Source organism: Bubalus kerabau, chromosome 6 (genome assembly GCF_029407905.1).
Source record: "Bubalus kerabau isolate K-KA32 ecotype Philippines breed swamp buffalo chromosome 6, PCC_UOA_SB_1v2, whole genome shotgun sequence".
In the NCBI taxonomy this organism is placed as follows: Eukaryota; Metazoa; Chordata; class Mammalia; order Artiodactyla; family Bovidae; genus Bubalus; species Bubalus kerabau.
In genome coordinates, this window is record NC_073629.1 from 8,830,985 (window position 1) to 8,853,792 (window position 22,808).

General features: G+C 43.8%; 3 protein-coding genes across 3 annotated transcripts in view; 1 reads left to right on the forward strand and 2 right to left on the reverse strand.

The window, feature by feature from the left end:
• Positions 1 to 22,808, forward strand: part of PFDN2 (prefoldin subunit 2) — a 185,846-nt gene that overhangs the window by 16,421 nt on the left and 146,617 nt on the right. The window lies entirely within an intron of this gene.
• The window catches only part of PCP4L1 (Purkinje cell protein 4 like 1), a 28,179-nt gene continuing 15,100 nt past the window's right edge, over positions 9,730 to 22,808 (reverse strand). Inside the window, exons 2-3 of the mRNA XM_055587359.1 lie at positions 11,740 to 11,794; positions 9,730 to 10,918 (exon numbers count right to left, since the gene is read on the reverse strand). Of these exons, the coding sequence (XP_055443334.1) occupies positions 10,773 to 10,918; positions 11,740 to 11,794 (201 nt within the window). The 3' untranslated portion in view covers positions 9,730 to 10,772. The remainder of the gene's footprint in view (positions 10,919 to 11,739; positions 11,795 to 22,808) is intronic.
• LOC129656619 (60S ribosomal protein L9-like) lies at positions 20,910 to 21,580 on the reverse strand. Its single transcript, XM_055587341.1, has one exon. It carries the CDS (start codon positions 21,577 to 21,579, stop codon positions 21,001 to 21,003), a length of 579 nt encoding a protein of 192 aa, XP_055443316.1. The 5' UTR covers position 21,580; the 3' UTR covers positions 20,910 to 21,000.

Consider the following 22,808-nt stretch of genomic DNA (forward strand, 5'->3'; position numbering starts at 1 on the left):
GACTTCCCTGGTGGTCCAGTGGTTAAGAATCCACCTTGCAATGCAAGGGATGCAGGTCTGATCCCTGGTTGGAGACTAAGATCCCACATGCCCTGGAGCTACTGAACCCACATGCTCTGGAACACGCCTGCCACAACTAGAGAGTCCAGGTACTGCAACAAAAAATCCTGGATGACATAACGAAGATCCTGCATGCTGCAGCTAAGACCCAACACACTCGAATAAATAAATTAAAATTTTTTTTAAAGAGAAGTGCTAGGGACTTCCCTGGTGGTCCATTGGTAAAGAATACGCCTGCCAATGCAGGGGACACAGATTCAATCCCTGGTCCAGGAAGATTCCACATGCTTTGGGACAACTAAGCCCAGCCGCCACAACTACTGAGCCTGCACACTCTAAAACCCATGCTACACAATGAGAGAAGGCAACCACAACAGGAAGCCTACACACAGCAACTAAAGAGTAGCCCCTCTCGAGGCAACTAGAGAAAGTCCAAGTGCAGCAACAAAGACCCAACACAGCCAAAAATAAGAATTTTTAAGAAGACTAAATCGGGAAGTTCACTTCCAACAACTTGTATAATAACAAAAATGGAAAGAAAGGGAAAGAGGAATAAAATGGTTACTTAGACAAACACCTAAAACAAACAAACAGAAAATATGCTAAGTTACAACAGCCCTCATTTCTGTAATTGGTTAGGAAGCCATAACTGACATCTCTGAACCACTTCCACTGCTCATCTCATATTTCCCATGTCTTCAGCCAGAACTTCAGATAGTCAGGGTTCTTTACGTGGTAGAATGATCAAAGCTTTCGTTGCCAACTCAAGGTCTGTGCTGCCTTTTTTTCCCCCTTCGGTTGCTATGTTAACCTTTACTACCAGGCAAGGAAGTGCCCCAGAGACTCTCCTGGGCTCCAGAAATGCTCTCCTTCTCTCATTGTGTAGCAGCATCCCAATCTCCCCTAGGGAATCAGGATCAATCACACCAGAGAGCCAAGTAATCACTTTTTTTCTTTGCTTCTTGATTCAGTGATATATAGACCCCCAAATGACTAGGTGGCAGATTCTTCTAATTCAATGGAACCATAGTGTCTAATGGTATAAGCATTCTCATTTTGGAACCCAAGTTCTCCAAACCAGCAGAGCTCAAAGTTTCTAGGAAAAACAAAAATTCTGTAAGTGTATATTACACTTGGGTATAATTATAATTGGGTATAATAGTGAAAGAGCCACCCCCACTTTCAGCCTCTGACTCTGGAACCCTTATATTCTGGCCATGAGGGAGACAACACCATGTAATCGTCCCTGATTCAAAGCTTATATCACATCTTGTAAGACATAACTTCGTACTTTCAGAGAATTGTCTCCCAACCGTTGCTGTGACTCTTCAGTAAACATTCTACATTTAAAATAAGCATCTGCTTTCAGATGGGGTACATGGAGAGATCACTTAATTTAATGAGCACAAGTACATTTCCTTTGCTATGAAGTAAGTTCCTTGATTGGACACAATGCTATGGGCAATATCGTAACTATGAATAAGGCGTATCTGTGGATCTACCAATGCTGGTGCTGGCATGTCCAAAATGTGCCTGTTTCAGTAAAGATAAATCTATGCCCTCTCCACGAAGAAAGAAATCCAATATAATTAACTTGACATCAAATGTCTGGCTGATCCCCACAAGAAATAGTACATGTCAGGGACTCAGTATTGGCCTCTGCTCTTGATATATTACGCACTCAACTTTGAAGTCATCTGGAAGACTTTAAGTTATATTTATCTTTCTAGTCCTGAAGCCCTCCTAATATTTACCATGTAATTTAGTGTATTCTTCCCTTAGAAAAATGGAATTAACAAATATGACTATTAATTATTGGATCACCAGGGAAGTCCTGGTATAACTTCTTAAGGATACGGCTGCCTGTGCAGGGGACATGGGTTAGATCCTTGGTCCAGGAAGATCTCTCATGCCTCGGGGCAGCTAAGCCAGTGCTCTACAACTACTGCGTCTCAGAGCCTGCCAGCCGCCACTACTGAGCCTGGGTGCTGCAACTCCTGAAGCCTGCACACTCTAGAGCCCGCGCTTTGCAACAGGAGAAGCGGTAACAATGAAAAACCAGTGCACCACAAAGCACAACATCCTCCCTACCCCCACCACAGCTAGAGAAAGCCCCCGCCACAACAAAGACACAAGGCAGCAAAAAGTGAATAAATAAGTTATACCAATGTATCAATAAGATTACAAGTTCGGGGATCAAATGTACAACATGCCGATAATAGCTAATAATACTGTGTCATATACCTGAATGTTGCTAAGAGAGTAGATCTTAAATTTCTCAGCATGAAAAAAGAATTGGTAATTACGTGATGATATATAGTAGTAGCTAATACTATGGTGGTTGTCCTTTGTGATTTATAAATGTGTCTAATCGTCATGCTGTATACCTTAAACTTATACAATGTTGTGTGTCAATAGAGCTGGGTGGTGGGATGGGTTATACTAAAATCTACGTCACAAATATTCACTTATTTACTTGGCTTCACTGGATCTTAGTTGCAGCATGCAGAAGTATTAATTACAGCCTGTGAGATCTAATTCCCTGACCAATGATTGAACCTGTGTCCCCCTGAATTGGGAAAGTAAAATCTTAGCCACTGAACCAACAGGGAAGTCCCAGAAGACAGTTTTGATGTATTGAGATAAATGGAACATGTAATGTTTGCAAAGTTCTTGTGAGAAATTACATGAAGAGCAGAGTATCCTGTCCATTGAGCCAGGCTCCATGAGATAGGGGAGTCTTTATTGGCTCTCCTGCCTCCTGGTTAGGGACGCACAAGAAGTAAAAGGATCAGAACTCCTCCTCCTCAGGAGGCATCAGCCAGTGCGGGTGAAGCTGCATGTGTGGTCTCCCCAACAAAAGCGGGGAGTCTAGGTCTTAGCAGATGTGTGCGTACACAGTGAGAGAGAGGTCTTAGAAGCTGAAGTGATGTGTGCGAATGTTCTTTAACATTGCTTTAGGGTGCGGGATTCTTGGCCCCTGGAGGAGAAGAATCCAATCCGGGGCCAGAGAGGAGGCTTGGTCGCTCAGAGCTTTTGTGGAATAAAGTTTTATTAAAGTATAAAGGAGATAGAGAAAGCTTCTGACATAGGCATCAGAAGGGGGCAGAAAGAGTACCCCCTTGCTAGTGTTAACAATGAAGTTATATAATCCAAAGAATGTCTGGAGGCAATTTACATTTTAAGATAACACTGTCCTCAGGCAGGATACATCCTTGTAAAGACCAGGTCTACTCCCATAATTTACATTTTAAGATAACAGAAGGTTTAATCCAAAGACTGTCCTTAGGCAGGATACATTATTGTTATATAATCCTTAGGAATGTGGAGAAAGAAAAAAAGTTTGTCCTTTCTTCCTCCTTGAGAATTCCAGACCCCTCTCTCCTTGGGGACCCCTAGACTCCCTATCAACCTGTCTAGGAAATGACTCTCTCAAGGGTAGAATAAAAATTCAACAGAATCTCTGATTCACTTAAATCTTTTTGCTTATTCTAAAAGAACCAAAAGTTAGGAATTGTCTAAAGAAGGAACTCATCCCTGTTTTTGGGAAGATCTAAAACAGAGATCAAACCAGTCCTGCTTTAATTCCTGCTGTGGCTCTCTGTGACCTGGGACAAATCACCTGACTGCAGAACCTTGAGTTTTGTTAAGCTGATATCTACCCTATGGTGCATTTAAAAGAAGAAATTGAAGATATAAACGACACCACTAAGTACTTGGCATGGAGTAGAAGCTCCACCCATGTTAGTTCCTAGTCATCCATCCTCTTCCTCTTTTTTCTTCCTCTGTTCAGCGAAGCAAGTGGGGGACCTCTCACCCAACGCACACTCAGGCAAGAGGGCCTAACTCGCCCACAGGTTAGATCTCTGTCTACGGCTGTCTGCTTTACAATTCAGACATCGTCACAACACAGACACGATCCTGCTAAGGCTTTCCTTTCCGGGCAGGAAGTGTGGCTCCCAGGGGAGCCCCCCACTGTTTATCCTGTGGCCTCGCTCTGAGTGTCCAGCCCTAACTTACAGCTTGGCAGCAAGGTTCAGGGGCTGTGTTAGAGAGAAAAGGGTTGGAGGCAGGAGGAAGATGAATTCCTGAATCTTCAGGCTAGTGCTGGGCATGGCTTTTCAAAACCTTGGAGCAATAGTTCCCAAACCCCTCAGACCCAGTGTCCCTTTTATTACCCAGGATTTATATGTGTATATAATATAAACAATAAACATAATTTTAGAAGGTAAATATAATACTCTAACCATACTATAAAGGTGAAATAAAAAAATAATTTATAATAAGATTATAAATATTTTAATATGTAATATTCAGACATAACTCGACTGGAAGCATATATAGTATGCTGTATGTAGTATATGTAGTAGTCAGAGACCTGAACTACGTGTAGAATCACTGTGAATGCAACGGCAACAAATGCCAACTGGTGGGTTTGCATGGGTATCAGTGACTCTGATGCCATAAGCAGCACTGTTGTTGATGACACAGATTTCTGAAGCGGTAAGCAATTCATGGTAAAGATCTGAACAAAACAAATTATAAATCCCCTCAATCTACATCTTAGTTGCATTTCTGGGAAACTCGATATTTAAAATGGTGCAAAAAGTACTTTGCGTTTATATGTAAAATCAGGTTGGATTCTAGGTGCACTCAAATTGTAACAGGTTTTTCACATTAATATCCAACGTTATTTTTATTTACTTTAATACTTTTATTTATTTACTTATGTTTGGTTGTGCTGGGTCTTCACTGATGCAAGGGACTTCTCTAATTGTGGTGAGAGGGGCGACTGTTCACTGCAGTGCACAGCCTTCTCACTGCAGTGGCTTCTCTTGCTGCAGAGCACAGGCTCTAGGCGTGCAGGCTTTAGAAGCTGCAGCTTGTGGGCTCTGGAATGTGGGCTCAGTAGTTGAGGCGCACAGGCTTAACTGCTCCCTAGTACGTGGAATCTTCCCAGACAAGGAACTAAACCCCTGCCCCCTGCATTGGCAGGTGGATTCTTACCCACTGTACCACCAGGGGAGTCCTCAATGATATTTTTAAAGGACATGTGGGATGTGGGACAATTTTATCTTGTGCAGCACTATCCTGCTTATTGCAGGTTACTATCCAGGTTATAACATCTTTTGCTCCTGAGCACTCAAAACCACGAAACCCTACCCATCCCCACCCCACCCCCCAATATAGCATGACAATCAAAAAATACCCCCATGGATTTCCAAAACATCCCCTAGAGGGCAGTACATCCTCCCATTGATAACTCCGCAAGCCATCCTCCTGTTGGCTTGGGGGGTAAGTGAGACCTAGCGCCCTCCCAGGAGTTACAGTCTGATTTCATTTCATAATGCCCACGTCTATTCACCTTTTTAAAAAATATATGTATTTATTTTTTGATTCAATGGGTCTTAGTTGTGGCATGGCATTGGGGCTCTAGGTGCAGCTCATAGGCTCAGATGCCTTGAAGCATGTGGGATTTTAGTTCCCTGACCAGGGAGTGAACCCACGTCCCCTGCATTGAAGGGCAGAGTCTCAACCACTGGACCACCAGGGAAGTCCCTTCTATTCACCTTTGTATCCTAATGTGAGCCTGTTGACCTTTCCTCCTTTCTGAGCATGCATATCAGTCCTGCCTCCCAAGTTCTGAGCCCCATTTCTCTGTTCATTTCACTTCAAACAACTTTTAATTCCAGAGAGCCTTCCCCTGTGTTCCTTGGAATACCAGGAGAGGCAGCTGGATGAGATCAAGCTAGTGATAGAACTCTGGGAGGAGTTTGGCAGATCAGGTAAAGCCAGGGCTGGTGGTTCTCTAGAAATATGAGGGATTGAGAGGGTCTAGATCTTGTGTGGGCTGTGAGGGACCAAGTAGGTATGCCTGGGCTCAGCTAGGGGCAACTTGGCCCTCTCTACCCTCTGTATTAGGCTAGACAACATCCTTAATAACCAAGGTCTCTATCCTTCACTCACCCAGTCCTTTATCAAGGTGATATGAAGAACACAGATTCTGGAGACAGACTGCCTGAGTTCTGATTGTAACTCTCTTATTCACTTGCTTTGGGAGGGTTATTTAATCTCTGTGGGTCTCAGTTTCCTCATGTGTAAAAGAGAATAATATGTCATAGGGTTGTAAGAATTAGATGGGTTTACGTATGTAAAAGGACTTGGAATAGGGTCTGGCACATAGTACTTTCCAAATCTAGATATTACTCTTGTCATCACCATTCATGCCCTGAAGGTAGCATAAAACTATGGAGTTGCCCCAACTTGGGGGTTGAACATCCCTGAAGACACTATGAAGAAACCTATGTTAACAGAACTTTATGTGTAGGTAAGAATACTCAGGTGATCTAGGGAAGAAGGCTCTCTTGCTTCATGCTTAAAGATCTAGGTGGTCAGGGCCTAAGAAAAGCCTATTTGTAGTAGTAGTAATAATAGTCTAACAAGGGAGGCTAAAATGCTTAGCAGGAGGGAGGGCTGTCAATGTCACCCCAACCCAGTGCCTGGAGGAGGGAAGTAGTCCAAGAGGGAATGCAGAAGCATTTCCTGCAGCCTTGTGAACAGGTTGACTTTCTGTCCATCTGTGGATTGTGACTTTCTGCCTTTGCAGATCTGGAGTCAGGACGGCCACCCAAACAGCCAGAACAGAAGGTACCAGTGATGTCCGTCTCAACAAACTACCTGAGCCCCAAAGCGTCCGTTTTCAGAGGCACAGAGAGCGGGGGATTAACATGGGAAGACAGCAATTCACTGGAGAGTGCTTCCAGTGAGGACCAGTTCTCAGGGAGAGGGCAGCAGGAACAAAGGAGCTGCCAGGAGCCACCCCCACTGAAAACAACTCCAGAAATAGAGAAAACTCAGCAAGGACAAGAAGGGCAGACAGAGAGAGGCAGAGGTGGACAGGAAGGAACTTCCAAAACGGACAATAGAACAGGGGTTCCTTGTAACAGTGAACGACGGAAGAGATCAAAGTGGGAAAGCTGGCTCTATACTGGGGCAAGTTCAAGGAGAGGGGAAGAGTCCTACCCCACAATGACACCAAGTCCCTAAAAGTCGGTTGTCCAGGGAAGCAGAATCCTTGTCCCTTTGGTTACCTGAGTTTCTCTGAAGACTTTCACCTCAAGTTTGGGCTTTGGGAGCATATCTCAAAGTAGCCATTGCTCAGATCTCCAGCCTTCCACCTTTGTCAGGACCCGACTCCCAGCTCCCACTCCTACACAACTGAAAAAACACCAAAAGAGTTTTCAGTGATACAGGTGTGATAGCTGCATTTGCTTTCCTCCCTGACTGTTTCTAATGTGTGTATCTTCTACCTAACCACTTATTATAAAAGCGTTCACCGATCCCTCAAAGAACTTGCAGGTTTTGCTCCACAAAACAAAGCACTCAGGAATAATTCCTCAGTGATTAGTACTGAAGGATCATGTTTCCAGTAGTAGGAATCAGAGGGCAGAAAGACAGAATTCTAGGGCCCCAAGAAGGAGTTACAGATATATCAGAGAGCAGAGGCTCAATTTCAATGCTCCATGGTAGAAGTAGCCTGGGCAGATAGAAAGCAGCTTTCAGAACTTTTACGGGAACTGCCACTTGTTTAGCAAAAGCTGCCTAAACCTTTCTTTCCAGTTTGAACTATCTTTCCCAAAGCAACAGATTATGTTTTGCTACCATAGCCTTTCTTTAAAACATGCATGAGGACTTCCCTGGTGGTCCAGTGGTTGGGAAGCCACCTGCCAATGCAGGGGACACGGGTTCGATTCCTGGTCCAGGAAGATTCCACATGTCACAGGGCAACTAAGCCCACGAGTCACAGTGACTGAGCCTGAGGTCTAGAGCTCACATGCCACCGCTACTGCCTAGAGCCTGTGCTCCACAAGAGAAGCCGCCGTGAAAAGAAGCCCATGCCCCACAACTAGAGAGCAGCCCCCACTCGGCTCAGCTAGAGGAAGCCTGAGCGCAGCAACAAAGACCTACCACAGCCAAAAGTAAATTAATTAATTTTTAAAATTAAAAAAAAATAATGTATGAGGACAAGTGTAATACTCTGGAGCAGGGGTGAAGGGAAAAAAAAATCATTTCAGCACCATGCTCCAGATTAATGTGGTAAAAAAAACAAATCAGCAGATATCTTCCAGGCGGCGAGCCTACAGGAGAGCACCGGTGCCAGAGAAAGCCACCACTGCTCAGCAGCGGTCAACTCTCTGCTTCCTACCTGGGCTTCCCAGGTGGCACAGTGATGGAGAATCCAGCTGCCAATCATGAGACGAAGAGACGCAGGTCGGGAGGATCCCCTGGAATAGGAAATGGCAATCGACTCCAGTATTCTTGCCCGGAAAATTCCATGGACAGAGGAGCCTGGCGGGCTGCAGTCCATGGGGTCACAGAGTCAGACACAACCGAGTGACTAAGCACAGCAGACAGTCGACTCTCAGACGTCTGTATCACCAGGAACAGGAAACACCTGTTTTACTTCAGTGTCCACAGGGGAAGACCAAGGTGCAGAACATTCGATCCCCATCTTCTGTCCATGAAACAAAACAGGAAGTCCTCCTGTTTTACCAGGACATACTGGACACACACTGGGTGTGACAGGGAGGTCATCCTTTTATTTGGCCCCGAGTCCCGGACTAAAAGCCACCATCCCTGATGTCCTGCACTCAGAACAGATTTCAAATGTAAAATGGGTTGTTGTGAAAGTGTTAATTACTCAGTTGTGTCTGACTCTTTCTCACCCCATGGACTATAGCCCAGTAGGCTCCTCTGTGCATGGGATTCTCCAGGCAAGAATACTGGAATGGGTCGCCATTCCCTTCTCCAAGGGATCTCCCCGACCCAGGGATTGAACCCGGGTCTCCCACATTGCAGGCAGATAGATTCCTTCCCATCTGAGCCACTAGGGAAGCACAAAATGAGTTGTTAGGCATGGATAAACTTTGGGATATAGGTTGCCTTCCAGGGATATTGTTCCTTGCTTCCTACTCAGAGCTGTGCATGGTTTCAACTTCTGTATTCTTTTTATTTTTGGCTGTTCCAGGTCTTAGCTGCAGCACTCAGGACCTTTAGTTACAGCATGTGGGATCTAGTCCCCGGCCCAGGAATCGAACCAGGCACCCTGCATTGAAAGCTCAGAGTCTTAGCCACTGAGCCACCAGGGAAGTCCTTCAACTTCTATATTCTTAAATCAATACTAAGAAGTGAGGAGAGCGGGAGAGAGAAAGTGTTCCTTGTTTGATCTTTAAGCATTTGTCTTCCAGTTACTATATATAGAGTTCCTTTCTCAGCAATGTAAGCCATGATTTTATTCATAGTTTAACATCTTCAGGGTGACAGTGCGGCTCTCTATTGACCCAGACTCATCTACTTCTTCTTCTAAGTTTGATAAAACAGTGGGAGGTAAGGAGGGACAGTTAGCACAGGTCATTCGGGGATAAGGAGCAAGGACAATGGGGTTTGTTTCCAGAGGCAGATGCACCAAGCATACACTGAGCTGGGAGGGGAAAGAGAAGGAGGCAAGCACCCTTGCAGGTGCACTCCAGGGGTGGCAACAGCAGCAGATAAAGGCAGTGTGGGTGGTGAATCAAGGTGAGGACAAGGTCAGGGAAAGAAGGTAGGAGGGGGCTCCAGTCTGCAAATTCTCGGCCAGCGTCAGTTTCCTGAGCCACCGTGGCATCTGTGCAGTTGTTCCACCACCTCCCTGAGGCCAGCTCAGACTTACATTCATATTCCTCCAGAGAAAAATATAGAAAAGTAGAGGTCAAACGGCTCCACTTGAGGGTTTTTTTTTTATTGTTTTCATAATTATTACACATGCTAAAATCACATAGAGTGGTTATTCCAACTCTGCTCTGACTCCACCATGAGGCAGGTGGGAACTATAGGGGTCACTTGATTTGTGTGGCCTCTGAGGGTATCTAGACGTGAGGGGTTAGAGGTAGGCAGGTTAGCAAAGCCCCAGGAATCCTTTACATAGTACACCTTTACCAGCAGTAACTTGTATCTTTAAGGACCTCCTCCTCCTTCATTTTTCTTTCCTTCCTGAATCTTCCCATTTCCCTGCCTGTGGCCCCTTGAACCTCTTCCATGTCTGCCCCTTATGGTTCTCGACTAACATGATGAAGGAAATTTTTCCTTGTCCCAGTCTCCCATCCTTGGAACTAATCTACTCAGCATGCACTAACATGGAAGCAGCTTGATTTAGGTCTGCCTAGGGGAAAGGGAGGCTCCAGTTCCCACTGTGGCTTAGCTCATAGGAGGGGAGTTGAGGTGCTGATGAGAAGGATGTGAAGGGGAAAGATGCTAACTGAAGTGAAACATTTGTAACCAGTGGAACAGTGTATATTCCCCACCACTGGGCACCCTACTCTGAAGGCATTCCCCTCCCTCCCACATTATCAGGGATCCCTCTCTCAACCTCAAATCCTCTTGTTCTTCAACCTCGTAGGGAAGGCATAGGTACTGATCAAGATACTGGCTGTATCTCCAGGAGAAAATGGTCCACCCTTAGACAAGTGGGCTGCCTATTAAATTCTTCATCTTGCCTATGTTCCTTGTGCCTCTACAACGACAATGGCTTGAGGGGCTGGAATAAATAATGTACAACGGTTGAACCTGCCTCTATGAGACGCTAGTGGAACAAAGAGACAAAGACACAGGAGAGTCAGAGCTGTGGAAAAGGAGAGGGAAGGGAGCAGAGTGTAAGGAGAGGGAAGGCTGGTTATTCAGGAGCTGGGATCCTTTTTCCTTTTCTGGAATCGCCGGAACTTGCCCTGAATAGCAAGGGCAGCCTTCTCTGTTTCTGGTGCTGTCAGATCAATGTCAATCTCCTCCTCCTCATCCTCAGTCTTCTTGGCACTCCCAGCTTTCCCTGCAGACAGTTGAGAGTTTCATTAATGAGGAAAGGGCCCCAGCCCTTTTCCCCAGGCCCCAAATACAGTGGTTAAAGTCCACTTTCTGCTTAGACTCTGTGTGAGCCCCCAAACTTTGCTAGGACACAGAATGTCTAATAATCTCCTAGGAGCTTGAGTCAGGGTACCTGGGCTGAGAATTAGTTATAGTAATTATTCAGGAGCTTTGCAACTCTTAAACCAAGATGACAAATGTCTTCTGTCATCACTTATTCCTAAATACTTTCTTGGTGGCCCAGTGGTAAAGAATCCGCCTGCCAATGTAGGAGATGCCAGTTTGATCCCTGGGTTGGGAAGATCCCCTGGGAAAGGAAACAGCAACCCAATCCAATATTCTTGCCTGGGAAATCCCATGGACAGAGGAGCCTGGCGGGATGCAGTCCATGGAGTCGCGAAGAGTCAGACATGACTTAGCGACTAAACAACAACAACAATTCAGAGTACCAGAGCGCACTCTCTTTCCCCAGCTTTCTCTCAAGTTCTGATTGAGACAGAGTCTGGGATTATTTGATGTGTTTCTTCCTGTCACTGTGTGCCTGTTTCCAGGCATTCCAGAGCCAGTTTCTAAAATCAAAGAGTAAATACTGGTAGGTTTACTTCTTAGGAAACAAGTAGAAGGAAGCCTATAGATACAGTGGTCCTAAACTAGTGTTTTGTTTCACTTATCACATTCTTATTCCTGTTACATCTGACTTTAGGAGCTTCCAGATTTACAGCTCTACTTGTTTTCATGTCCTTATATTTACCTGCTCTATAAACTTCCTAACCCATCCCCACTCACCCTTTTCCTCAGGGCCAGGTGCCTGGTTGGTTGCTGGGGATGTTTTGGTGTTAAGCTGGAAAAGAAAAATCAGAATATTAGATATTAATGGAAGTATTAAGGTACCATCCCCTTAGAATCACCATCATAATTGTCAAGTCCTCCTATTACCAAGTACATCTCTTAGCCTTTTGAAGAAGTGAGTCTTGAGATCAGAGAGAGGGAGAAAAGTCATCAAAATTTATTCAAAAAGTATTTGTTGCTAAGGAAATTGTAGAGGACAAAAGAGGAAAAGCCGGCCCTCGTTGAGCTTGCATTCTAGGATTTAGATAGACAAATGAATAAACAAAACTATTATTATGTTATTATGGACTTCCTACTGGTACAGTGATTAAGAATCTGAGTTGAGGGGGAAGCAGGTGAGATCCCTGGTTGGGAGCTAGGATCCCATATGCCTTGTGGCCAAAAAAAAAACAGAACATAAACAACAGAAGCAATATTGTAACAAAGTCAATAAAGACTTTAGAAATGGTCCACATCAAAAAGAATCTTTTAGAAAATTATTATTATGTTAAATGGTGAGGAGTGCTATAGACCAAAGACAGGGAAGGGAGGTAGTGAATGCCAGGTGGGAATGGAGAAATACAGTTGTACACAGAGTGGTCAGGAAAACCCTCTCTGAAAGGTGGCATCTGAGCCAAGAGCTGACGGAGATAAGGCAGTAAGGCCTATGGATGGAGGCTAAGAGCTTTCAAGGCGTGGAAGTGTCAGGGGAAGCACACTGACTGAAACTGCCCACCCTGGCCCAGCACCATGGTAGCCATGCATGTGAGTTATTTTACAACAGGAGGTCCCAGCAAAGAACACGGAACTAATAAGCCACCACCAACCGGAAGAGCTCGGTAAAGGTCAAAAGGCGACGCCATGTGTCCTTCCACCTCCCAGAATCCTTCTCGCTGGCATCCATCTTGGCTGAGCAATGCGTGTCCCACCAGGAAGGACCCTGAGTCAGAATGATTGGCCAAAGACAACCTGGAAACTAATCCCATCACCATAAAACCTGAGACTGGGAGCCACGTGGCAGAGTTCTCCTGGGTTCCCTTACCCCACTGCTCTCTGCCCAGGTTCCCTTTCCAATAAAGCCTGTTGCTTTATCAGCTCATGTGTCTCCTCAGACAATTAATTTCTGAGTGTTAGATGAGAGCCCACTCTCGGGCCCTGAAAGGGGTCCCCCTTCCTGAAGCAGCAGTGCCACTAGCCTGTCTGAGGAACAGCAAGAAGCCAATGTACCTGGAGTGGAGAGGAGGAAGGAGGAGGAACAACAGATGGAGATGAGATCAGAAATGACTGGGAGTGCAGGCAGACCATGCTGGGCCTTGGAAGTCATTTTAAGGAGTTTGACTTTTACCATAAGAGGGAGGAGAAGCCATTAGAGACCTTCAGTTTGCACTAAGGGGCATTAGGGAGGAAGCAGAACAATCTGCTAAGCGATTATTGCAGAAGACCAGGCAGGAGATAATGGTTGCTTGGATCAACAAGGTGGCAGTGAAAGTGATGCACTCGGTCACCCATTGTGTCTGACTCTTTGCCACCCCGTGGACTGTAGCCTGCCAGGCTCCTGTGTCCAGGCAAAAATACTGGCGCGGGTTCCATATCCTTCTCCAGGGGGTCTTCCAAACCCAGGGATCAAACCTGCTTCTTACATAGAGGCTGGCAGATTCTTTACCACTAGCGCCACCTGGGAAGCCTGTGGAAGCGGTGAGTAGTAGCTCAACTCTGGTATACAGTTGTCTCTCAGTATCCGCAAGGGATGGGTTCCAGGACCACTGAGGATACAAAAACCCATGGATGCGCACGTCTGTATAAAATGGCGTAATGTTTGCATATAACCTATGCACATCCTTCCACATATTTTAAATCATCTCTAGATTACTTATAATATCTAATACAATGTAAGTGTTCTATAAATAGTTGCAGCAAATTCAACTTTTGCTTTTGGGGATTTTCTGGAATTTTTATAAAAATATCTTCAATCCTCAGTTGATTGAATCCACGGGTGTGGAACCCTCAGACACTATTTTCGAGCTACCACTAAAGTGATTGGTTGATTGGATAAGTGGCACTGTGAGACAGGAGTCAAGCATGACTCCACAGTTTTAGGGCTGAGGAAATGAAAAACAATGGAATTGCCATTTTCTGAAATGAAGAAGACAGCAGGGAGAACAGGTATTAGGGAAAAGATCCAGGGATTTGTTTTTGGACAAGTTTGACATGCCTACGGAAGTATCCAGCATTTGCTTTGATACACTGTTGAACAACTCATTTGAATAATAAGTTAAAGAGAAGGCCTTGGCCCAGAGATATAAATTGGGCAATTATTAACATGCGGTTGGTATTTAAGCCATGAGACTGAGTGAGATCACCAAGGAAGTGAGTTTGAATAAAGAAGAGAACAGGGTCAAATCCTAGGGCATTCCAGTGATTAGAGGGAATAGAAATGACAAAATGTCGATAAAAAAATTAAGAAGAAGCCAGGAGAAAAGCCAGGAGATTACAGTACTTGAGAAGCCACACAGAGAAACTATCTCACGGAGACGAGAGTGATTGTGTCAAATTCTGCACGTAGGCCTAGTAAAATAAGGATCAAGAATTGACCACCGGGTTTTGCTACGGGGAGATCACCGGTGACAGTGACAAGAGAAGTTACAGTCGAGGAAGGGAGGAAAAATCTGATTGTAGTGTGTTCCTAAGAGAAAAGGAGGACAGGCATTAAAGCTGCAGATATAGAAGGAGTTCCAAAGAAATAAGAATGGGGGCTGTGGCTTGAGGGGAACATGGGGTCATAAGAAGATTTTAAGACAGCAGAAGTTACAGAATATTTGCTTTGTGGAACTAATCCATTAAAGAAGGAGGAGAGAAAGAGCAGGAGAAAGGGGGAAAGATTCAGCACATGAGTAGGGGGTGGCCTTGAATAGGAGTTAAGAACAGATCATCCAGAGTAACTGGAGGGGAAGCAGAGCCACAAGAGCCCAGATACAACGAGGGGGAACATTTGCAAGGTCTCTTCTAATTGTTTCTGTATCTGAAGTAAAATAGGTAACAAGGTGATCCTTCAAGAGACAAGAAGAGGTACTGAAGGAGGAGGGCAGAGGAGAAGGGATGAAATACTCATCTAGGAGAGGAGGAAAGTGAGTGGATTAGGAAACAGTAATAAGATTTCTGGGAAGCATTAAGGCCCCTCACAAGGCCAAGTTCATGAATACGAAGTGAGATTTGTCAATTCGTATGTGTGCTTCTTTCCAGCCTCTCTGCTCAGATGGAGAGTTAGATGTAACATAATAGTAACTCCCCTTCCTCAGAATCTTAGCGATAGAACTGCTTCATCTGGTCATTCCTCAGTCTCAAGGTACAATTCATCTTGAAACAGTCACTCCTGTAGGCTTCTGGGTCCCCATAGAGTTTGTTTATTTCACAATTTTGAGTACTTGATATTTTCAAAATACAGAAATTGGTTGCTTTCAAAAATGTTTTCTCATCTCGTCCTTGGGAGAGCTCAATTGAGTATAAAATATTATCCCTCATTTTATAGATGCAAATCTTTGTTAAATGACTGCCAGATATAAGGGTTCTACTTTAGGAAGCTGATAGAATCCAGTTTATGTTATGCTGTTGTTCAGTTACTAAGCTGTGTCTGACTCCTTGCGACCCCATGGACTGCAGCACGCCAGGTTTCCTGGTCCTTCACCATCTCCCAGAGCTTGCTCACACTCATGTCCATTGAATCAGTGATGCCATCCAACCATCTCATCCTCTGTCGCCTCCTCCTCCTGCCCTCAATCTTTCCCAGCATCAGGGTCTTTTCCAATGAGTAGGTTCTTCGCATCAGGTAGCCAAAGTATCAGAGCTTCAGCTTCAGCATCAGTCCTTCCAATGAATAATCAGGGTTGATTTCCATTAAGATTGACTGGTTTGATCTTCTTTCTGTCCAAGAGATTCTCAAGAATCTTCTCCACCACCACAGTTTCAAAGCATCAATTCTGTAGATTATGCTGTTTCCAGTGTATTTTTATCAATACTTATCACAGACTTATATTTGAGTTTAGCACTGTTCTATACATGAAAAGGGTATAGAAGAAGTACAATATTCATTCATTCAACAAATATATCACTGCCCAGGATATGCCAATTACTGTTCTAGACATTAGGGATACAGATATGAGCAAAATTATTAATAAGTCCCTGAACTCATTAAACAATTATGCCAGTTAGTGACAAGCACCAAGAAGGAAAATAAAAGAGAGTAGTCTAGGAAGGCCTCTCTGATGAGTGACATAGAGGTTTGAATGACATATAAGAGCCAGTCAGGTGAATATCTAAAAGAGCCTTGGGGGCAGATGAAGCATCAAGTGGAAAGTCACTGAGGCAGATTTTGTGCCTAGTGTGTTCAGGGAAGAGTAAGAAAATCAGCACGTCTGGAGTTGAGTGAGAAAGGGAGAGTATAGAAAATGAAGTTGGGTAGGTGCTAGAGTATGAATGTCTTTGGACCAGGGAAAAGATTAGATTTTTTTCCTTTTTCTTACTCATTTATTTTTGGCTGCCCTAGATCTTCATGCAATATATGGGCTTTCCCTAGTTGTGGCAAGCAAGGCCTACTCTCTAGCTGCATTGCATGGGCTTCTCATAGCAGGGGCTTCTCTTGTCGCAGAGCACAGTCTTTAGAGTGTGCAGTCTCAGCAGCTATGGCATGCGGGCTTAGTTGCCCCGCAGCATGTGGAATCTTCCCAGACCAGAGATTGAACCCATGTCTCCTGCATTGGCAAGCAGATTCCCAAACACTGGACCACCAGGGAAGTCCTGGATTTTTTCTGAGTTGACGAAAAGACATCACAAGGTTTGATGCTGAAGGAAACATGGTCTGACGTGGTTTTAAAGGATCACTGACTGTGGGGTGGAGAACAGATTAGAGAGAGGCAAGAAAGAAAAAGGGGAAACAATTACAAGGATCTTACAAGTCAGATCGTGGGCATTTGGACCAGGGTGGTAGTGAGAGAGGTGATAAGACTTGAGACAATTTTCATGGTAGAATAAGTTGGATTTGTTGATGGATGTGTGAATAAAGATAGCTCTTTCAAAGAGTTCTGCTTTAAAGAGACCCAGAGAAATTGGACAGTAGCTGAGATAGGATGTGGGGTTATGGGAATGATTTAGTAGAGAAGGAAAACCTGATGGTGCAGAGATAGAAGTCGTAAGTACTAGAGTGATCTTGAGTAGGCAAAAGGAAATGGATCTAGTGCACAAGTAAATAGGTTGGCCTTAAACAGAGCTATGGACAGTTTATCCACAATATAGGAATGAAGACACAGAATAGGGGTAAAGATGGAAGAAAGGTGGCAAGAGTAACGGGAATGTATGAAAGTTCTCTTCTGATTGTTTCTATTTTCTCAGTGACACAGGCACACTTGTCAGCTGAGAGTGAAGAAGGGGCAGAAAGTATTTAAGATTTGAGGAGAGAGGTGACTGAGTGAAATAGTCATCAAAGTTAAGATTGAGTGAACAACTGGTGAGATGTGGCAGGACGACCAGGCAGCCCTAAGGGCTCACTTGAAGTTAATGGGCATAGATTTAAAGCAAAAGCAGTCAAGATGGTGTCCCTATCTTCCAGGCTGAGTGAGCAAATAAGACAGGTTCCCAAATAACACTTCTCAAGCATTTATTATGTGCCAAGCCCTATCCCATATCATCCTCTGAAATCTCTGAGATGTCATCCTGTTTTACAGGTGAGGAAACAGGTTTAGAGACACTAAAAATTTTGCCCAAGTTCAAGCCACACTTCTAGAAAACAGTGAAACTGGCTCTGGGACCCAGGCAGACTGACTCCACACTCTTAACCACTGTACTACGTCCCCGAGATCGAATACTGTCACACGCTGACACAAATATGCCAATATATTAACAATTACTGAGGCTAGGTGGAACGGATACGGATGTGCATTGAACAATTCTTTCAACTCTGATAAATTTTTCTAATAAAAAGTTAGAGGAATTAAGAAATTAACAGTTTGGGATTTCCTTGGTGGTAAAGAATCTGCCTTGCAAATTTACAAATTTAAGAATTGTTAGGTAGATGGATAATCCCATCCTTTTGGATATTAAAATGTGAGGCCAAACTAAGATTGCTTTATTGACCATATGTAATTTTATTTATTTACTTATTTGGCTCCGTCAGGTCTTCATTGCAGCACATGTGATCTTTTGTTGAGGCACACAGGCTCTAGTAGTTCCTACTCAGGGACTCCGCAGCGAGAGGGCTTCAGTAGTTGTGGCGTGCTGATTTAGCTGCTCCCAGGCATGTGGGATCTTAGCTTCCAGACCAAGGACTGAATGAACCCATGTCCCCTGCATTGCAAGGCACCTTCTTAACCACTGGACCACCAGGGTTAGGATGTGATTTTCAAAGGATATACTGGTCACATCTACACTGCTGTTTCAAGTCTTGTGATTTATTTGTGCTTTCCTAACATCTTGTAATGGAGAAGGTGATGGCACCCCACTCCAGTACTCTTCCCTGGAAAATCCCATAGACAGAGGGGCCTGGTAGGCTGCAGTCCATGGGGTCGCTAGGAGTCGGACATGACTGAGCGACTTCACTTTCACTTTTCACTTTCATGCATTGGAGAAGGAAATGGCAACCCGCTCCAGTGTTCTTGCCTGGAGAATCCCAGGGACCGGGGAGCCTGGTGGGCTGCCGTCTATGGGGTTGCACATGGTTGGACACGACTGAAGCGACTTAGCAGCAGCAGCAGCAACATCTTGTAAAGTACTGGAGATAGCAGACAGTTATAAAATAAGTATCTAATTTTTTAATTATTTTTTTAAATTTTATGTAAGTATAGTTGATTTACAATGTGTTAATTTTTGCTCTAATGTTTTTAAAAGGAGATTATAAGTTGATATGGTCCAATTTTTATAAAAGATATAAATTGCTTATCTATGTATATGTACATTTTTATTTAAAAATCTGGAAGAACATGCACAAAATTGTTCCCCAAACCCTATAGAATTCCTCCTTGTCCCCCTTAGACAAAAGAAAAAAAAAGGTTTCACAAGAGGAAGGGTTATTCCTGAGACTCTTGGGAGACTGGCCACTCAATACTCTTTCTTTTCCCATGGTTTTCCTGTCTTCCTACAGTAAAATTTTCTTCAGACGATCAATATACTGATCCAGTAGTTAGCTAGGTGACACCTTCCGTGATGCCACAGTGTCATCACAAGGGGTCTCTCTGCGCTGCAAAAGCATGACACGGATGGGGTGTTTAGCAATAGGATAACATTCAATAGTCCAGACAAGAGGGTCACAGGTCTAGAGGCAAGTTCTATAGTCCCATGATCTCTGACTTCAAATCCTACTTTCTCTATTACCAGCAAATCTCCGAATCTGATCCTTGCTTTAACTATTATCCCTCCCTCCCTCTCTCTCTCTAAGCCCATTCCCTTAATCTACCAATTCTTTTCTCTCATCCCTTCTCCTTTGGAGGAAAATCTGGACTCCAATTCTAAATATCTCCCTTCAAGTAGCTGTCTCTTCCTCTACATTCCCTTCCATATCAGCTAACCTTGAGAATCCACTAAGCAGGAGTATGTATCGGGACTGAACCACACAGGCCACCCGTTTCCCTCTGCCTGGGCAGCTGTTGCCTTCCTGAGTCTCTCCTGAGATTACTGACCCTGGAATGGAGCCATGGCACAGCAGCTGTTTGGTCACCCAGGGCTTCTCAGCTCTATTTGACTTAAATTTATGACAGGTCACTGGGGACAGCAGAGAAGGGTTCTACAAAGGAGAAGAAAACCCCTATTACTCACAATCGTCCTTCAAATCTCTCTCATACCTTCTACTAAAACGTAATATGTTAGAGCTTCAACTTGCCCCTCCTCCCTGCACCCTCTGCAGCCAGTTCTCAAAATAGCTGCTCCAAACACTCTGGGTTTCTGGATTTAGTGGTTAGTGATTTGGTGCGGTGTGGAGATTGGGGGCAGTTAAATCACAAGTTGTTAGCTCCCACCCTCTACATCAAACTCAGCCCTCTACTGGTCTCTGGTCCCTGCCCTAACCCACGTGTGTATCTCCTAGAAACTCAGCAATTTTAGGTGAATAAAGATCCTCTAGTGCATCTATCTGAAAGCCATCAGATTAACCATATTTTAGGCAAACCAAGGAGGCAGGGCGGTCCACTCTATGTGAATCACATGCTCTATGAGCGTCTCTTACAAAACCTTACACCTGCAGAGGATCGAGTCTAACCCACAAGAGCTGTGACAGGTAAGCGTTTGTTTCTCAGCTGTTCTCTCTCAGCCTCTCATTCTGGCCAGGTATGGATTACTCTCAGATGCTCTTCTACTTCTTTCAATACTGAGTTCCTCTGATCTCAGAAATAATGACAGTTAAATTGCTCAGCAAATCCTTCCATGTCCTTGTAGAACCCATCTCGGGGAACTGGAGGGAATCAAAAGACTTTATTTTTTTTTTTAATTAATTTCATTTATTTAAACCAAGATCTTAGTAAGCGCACAGATTTTATTGATGGACTAGACACAGTATGTAAGACAAAGTTAAATGTTTTGCCGGAGAAATTACACGGTTAAGAGTTTCTAACAAATGAGATAGCGGAGGACTGCAGGTTTAGGGGCAACCCTACTGTTCTGTATAGTAGTATATCTGAAGTATGACACATGGAACGTTTAAGTTTTTTTAAAGCCATCAAAGACTAGGATATAGATGTGGCTGAAATTTGAGTATAACTGAGAGAACCTTAGACTACAGCAACCACGTTTATCATAAATACAAATTAACTCCATCTTTTAATTCTTACTAAGACAGTATCACTTCTCAGCTGCTTTTTCAGTTACTGTGATTCAGGCATTTGCCTCACAAATATTCAAATCTGTGCCACTGCAAAATTAGATCTCCAAAAGTTCTTGCCACGATAACCATATTCCTCTTGCCTGAAATGTCCTTGGTATTCCTTGAAGCCCCCTCTGCCATTAAGTCTTGCTAACAACAACGTCTTTCTAACAACAACAAAATTAATCAACCACTCCTATTCCTTCTGTTATTGTTTTTAACACACTAGAATTTACTTAACTGCTTACTGGCCAAATAGTTTGAAATGATAATCAGTAGGAAAAAATCTCAAATCAAGTTTTTATTGTCTCTTTAAAACATCATAACTGAGTCCATAGAACCATCTGCTATCTTGTTGTTTCTGCAGCAGGATCACTGAGATCTTATTCATCAGCCTGCTGAACTGTTCCTTTTTCAGAAACATAGATACCATCCAAAAATTTTCTGATATCCTTGTTTTTAACTGTGGTGGCTTGCTGAATCAAAGCAGCTGAATTTGACACAAGTTCAATGTCATTTCCTTCAAGAATCAACTCATCTTTCTGGGCTTGAGATACTGAACAGGCAACCCCTGGCCTCATTCGAACCCTGCGTATATATTTTTCACCCAAAAAATTTCGGATTTCCACAAGAGAACCATTCTCCTGAATAACAACGTTGATGGGGAAATGGGCATACACCGACCTCATCTTGTAACGGAAACCCAGTGTAACACCCTTGATCATGTTCTGTACGTGACTACAGATTGTGCGAACAGTGGCCAGTTCCTTTCTGTTTCCCCACCATTTGTCAACACGGAGCCTCTTCTTTTTCTTTCCAAGGAGACTGAGTTCTACATTGATGTGATTGAAGTCCCTCTGCAGGGTGCCTCTGGGGCCCTTCACAATAACTGTCCGTCCCTTCAAGTTAATGTCGACATTTTCTGGGATGTCGACAGTCTGGTTGCTGAGAATGGTCTTCATTCTCGCACTAGATGCGGCAAAGAGCTGGAGGGAATCAAAAGACTTTAGAATGCCACGCTACCTCATCTTCTCACCCAACCTCATCTTAAGGCTTCCCTGGTGGTTCAGATGGTAAAGGACCTGCCTGCAATGCAGGAGACCCAAGTTTGATCCCACAGTTGGTAAAATACCCTGGAGAAGGGAGTGGCAACCCACTCCAGTATTCTTACCTGGGAAAGCCCATGGACAGAGGACCCTGGTGGGCTACAGTCCATGGGGTTGCAAAGAGTCAAACACAACTGAGCAACCTTCACTTCACTAGCTCATCTTATTAAAAATCATATATATATATATATAAAATACTTTGTACCAGTCACTTTTCTAAGTACTTTAACACGTTGAATTCTTACAATATAACACATTGAATTCTTACCCTATAAGATAGGTAATGTTACTAGTCTCACTTTACAGATAAGAAAACTAAGGTCCAGAAGAGGTTAATTAACTTACCCAGATGTTCAAGCTGGTTTTAGAAAATACAGAGGAACCAGAGATCAAATTGCCAACATCCGCTGGATCATGGAAAAAGCAAGAGAGTTCCAGAAAAACATCTATTTCTGCTTTATTGACTATGCCAAAGCCTTTGACTGTGTGGATCACAATAAACTGTGGAAAATTCTGAAAGAGATGGGAATACCAGACCACCTGATCTGCCTCTTGAGAAATTTATATGCAGATCAGGAAGCAACAGTTAGAACTGGACATGGAACAACAGACTGGTTCCAAATAGGAAAAGGAGTACATCAAGGCTGTATATTGTCACCCTGCTCATTTAACTTATATGCAGAGTACATCATGAGAAATGCTGTGCTGGAAGACGCACAAGCTGCAATCAAGATAGCCGGGAGAAATATCAATAACCTCAGATATGCAGATGCCACCACCCTTATGGCAGAAAGTGAAGAGGAACTAGAAAGCCTCTTGATGAAAGTGAAAGAGGAGAGTGAAAAAGTTGGCTTAAAGCTCAACATTCAGAAAACAAAGATCATGGCATCAGCTCCCATCACTTCATGGGAAATAGATGGGGAAACAGTGGAAACAGTGTCAGACTTTATTTTTGGGGGCTCCAAAATCACTGCTGATGGTGATTGCAGCCATGGAATTAAAAGACGCTTGCTCCTTGGAAGGAAAGTTATGACCAACCTAGATAGCATATTCAAAAGCAGAGATATTACTTTGCCAACAAAGGT

Coding starts and splice junctions, on each gene's coding strand:
- LOC129656619 (XM_055587341.1), bottom strand. CDS start 21,579: ATGAAGACCATTCTCAGCAACCAGACTGTCGACATCCCAGAAAATGTC.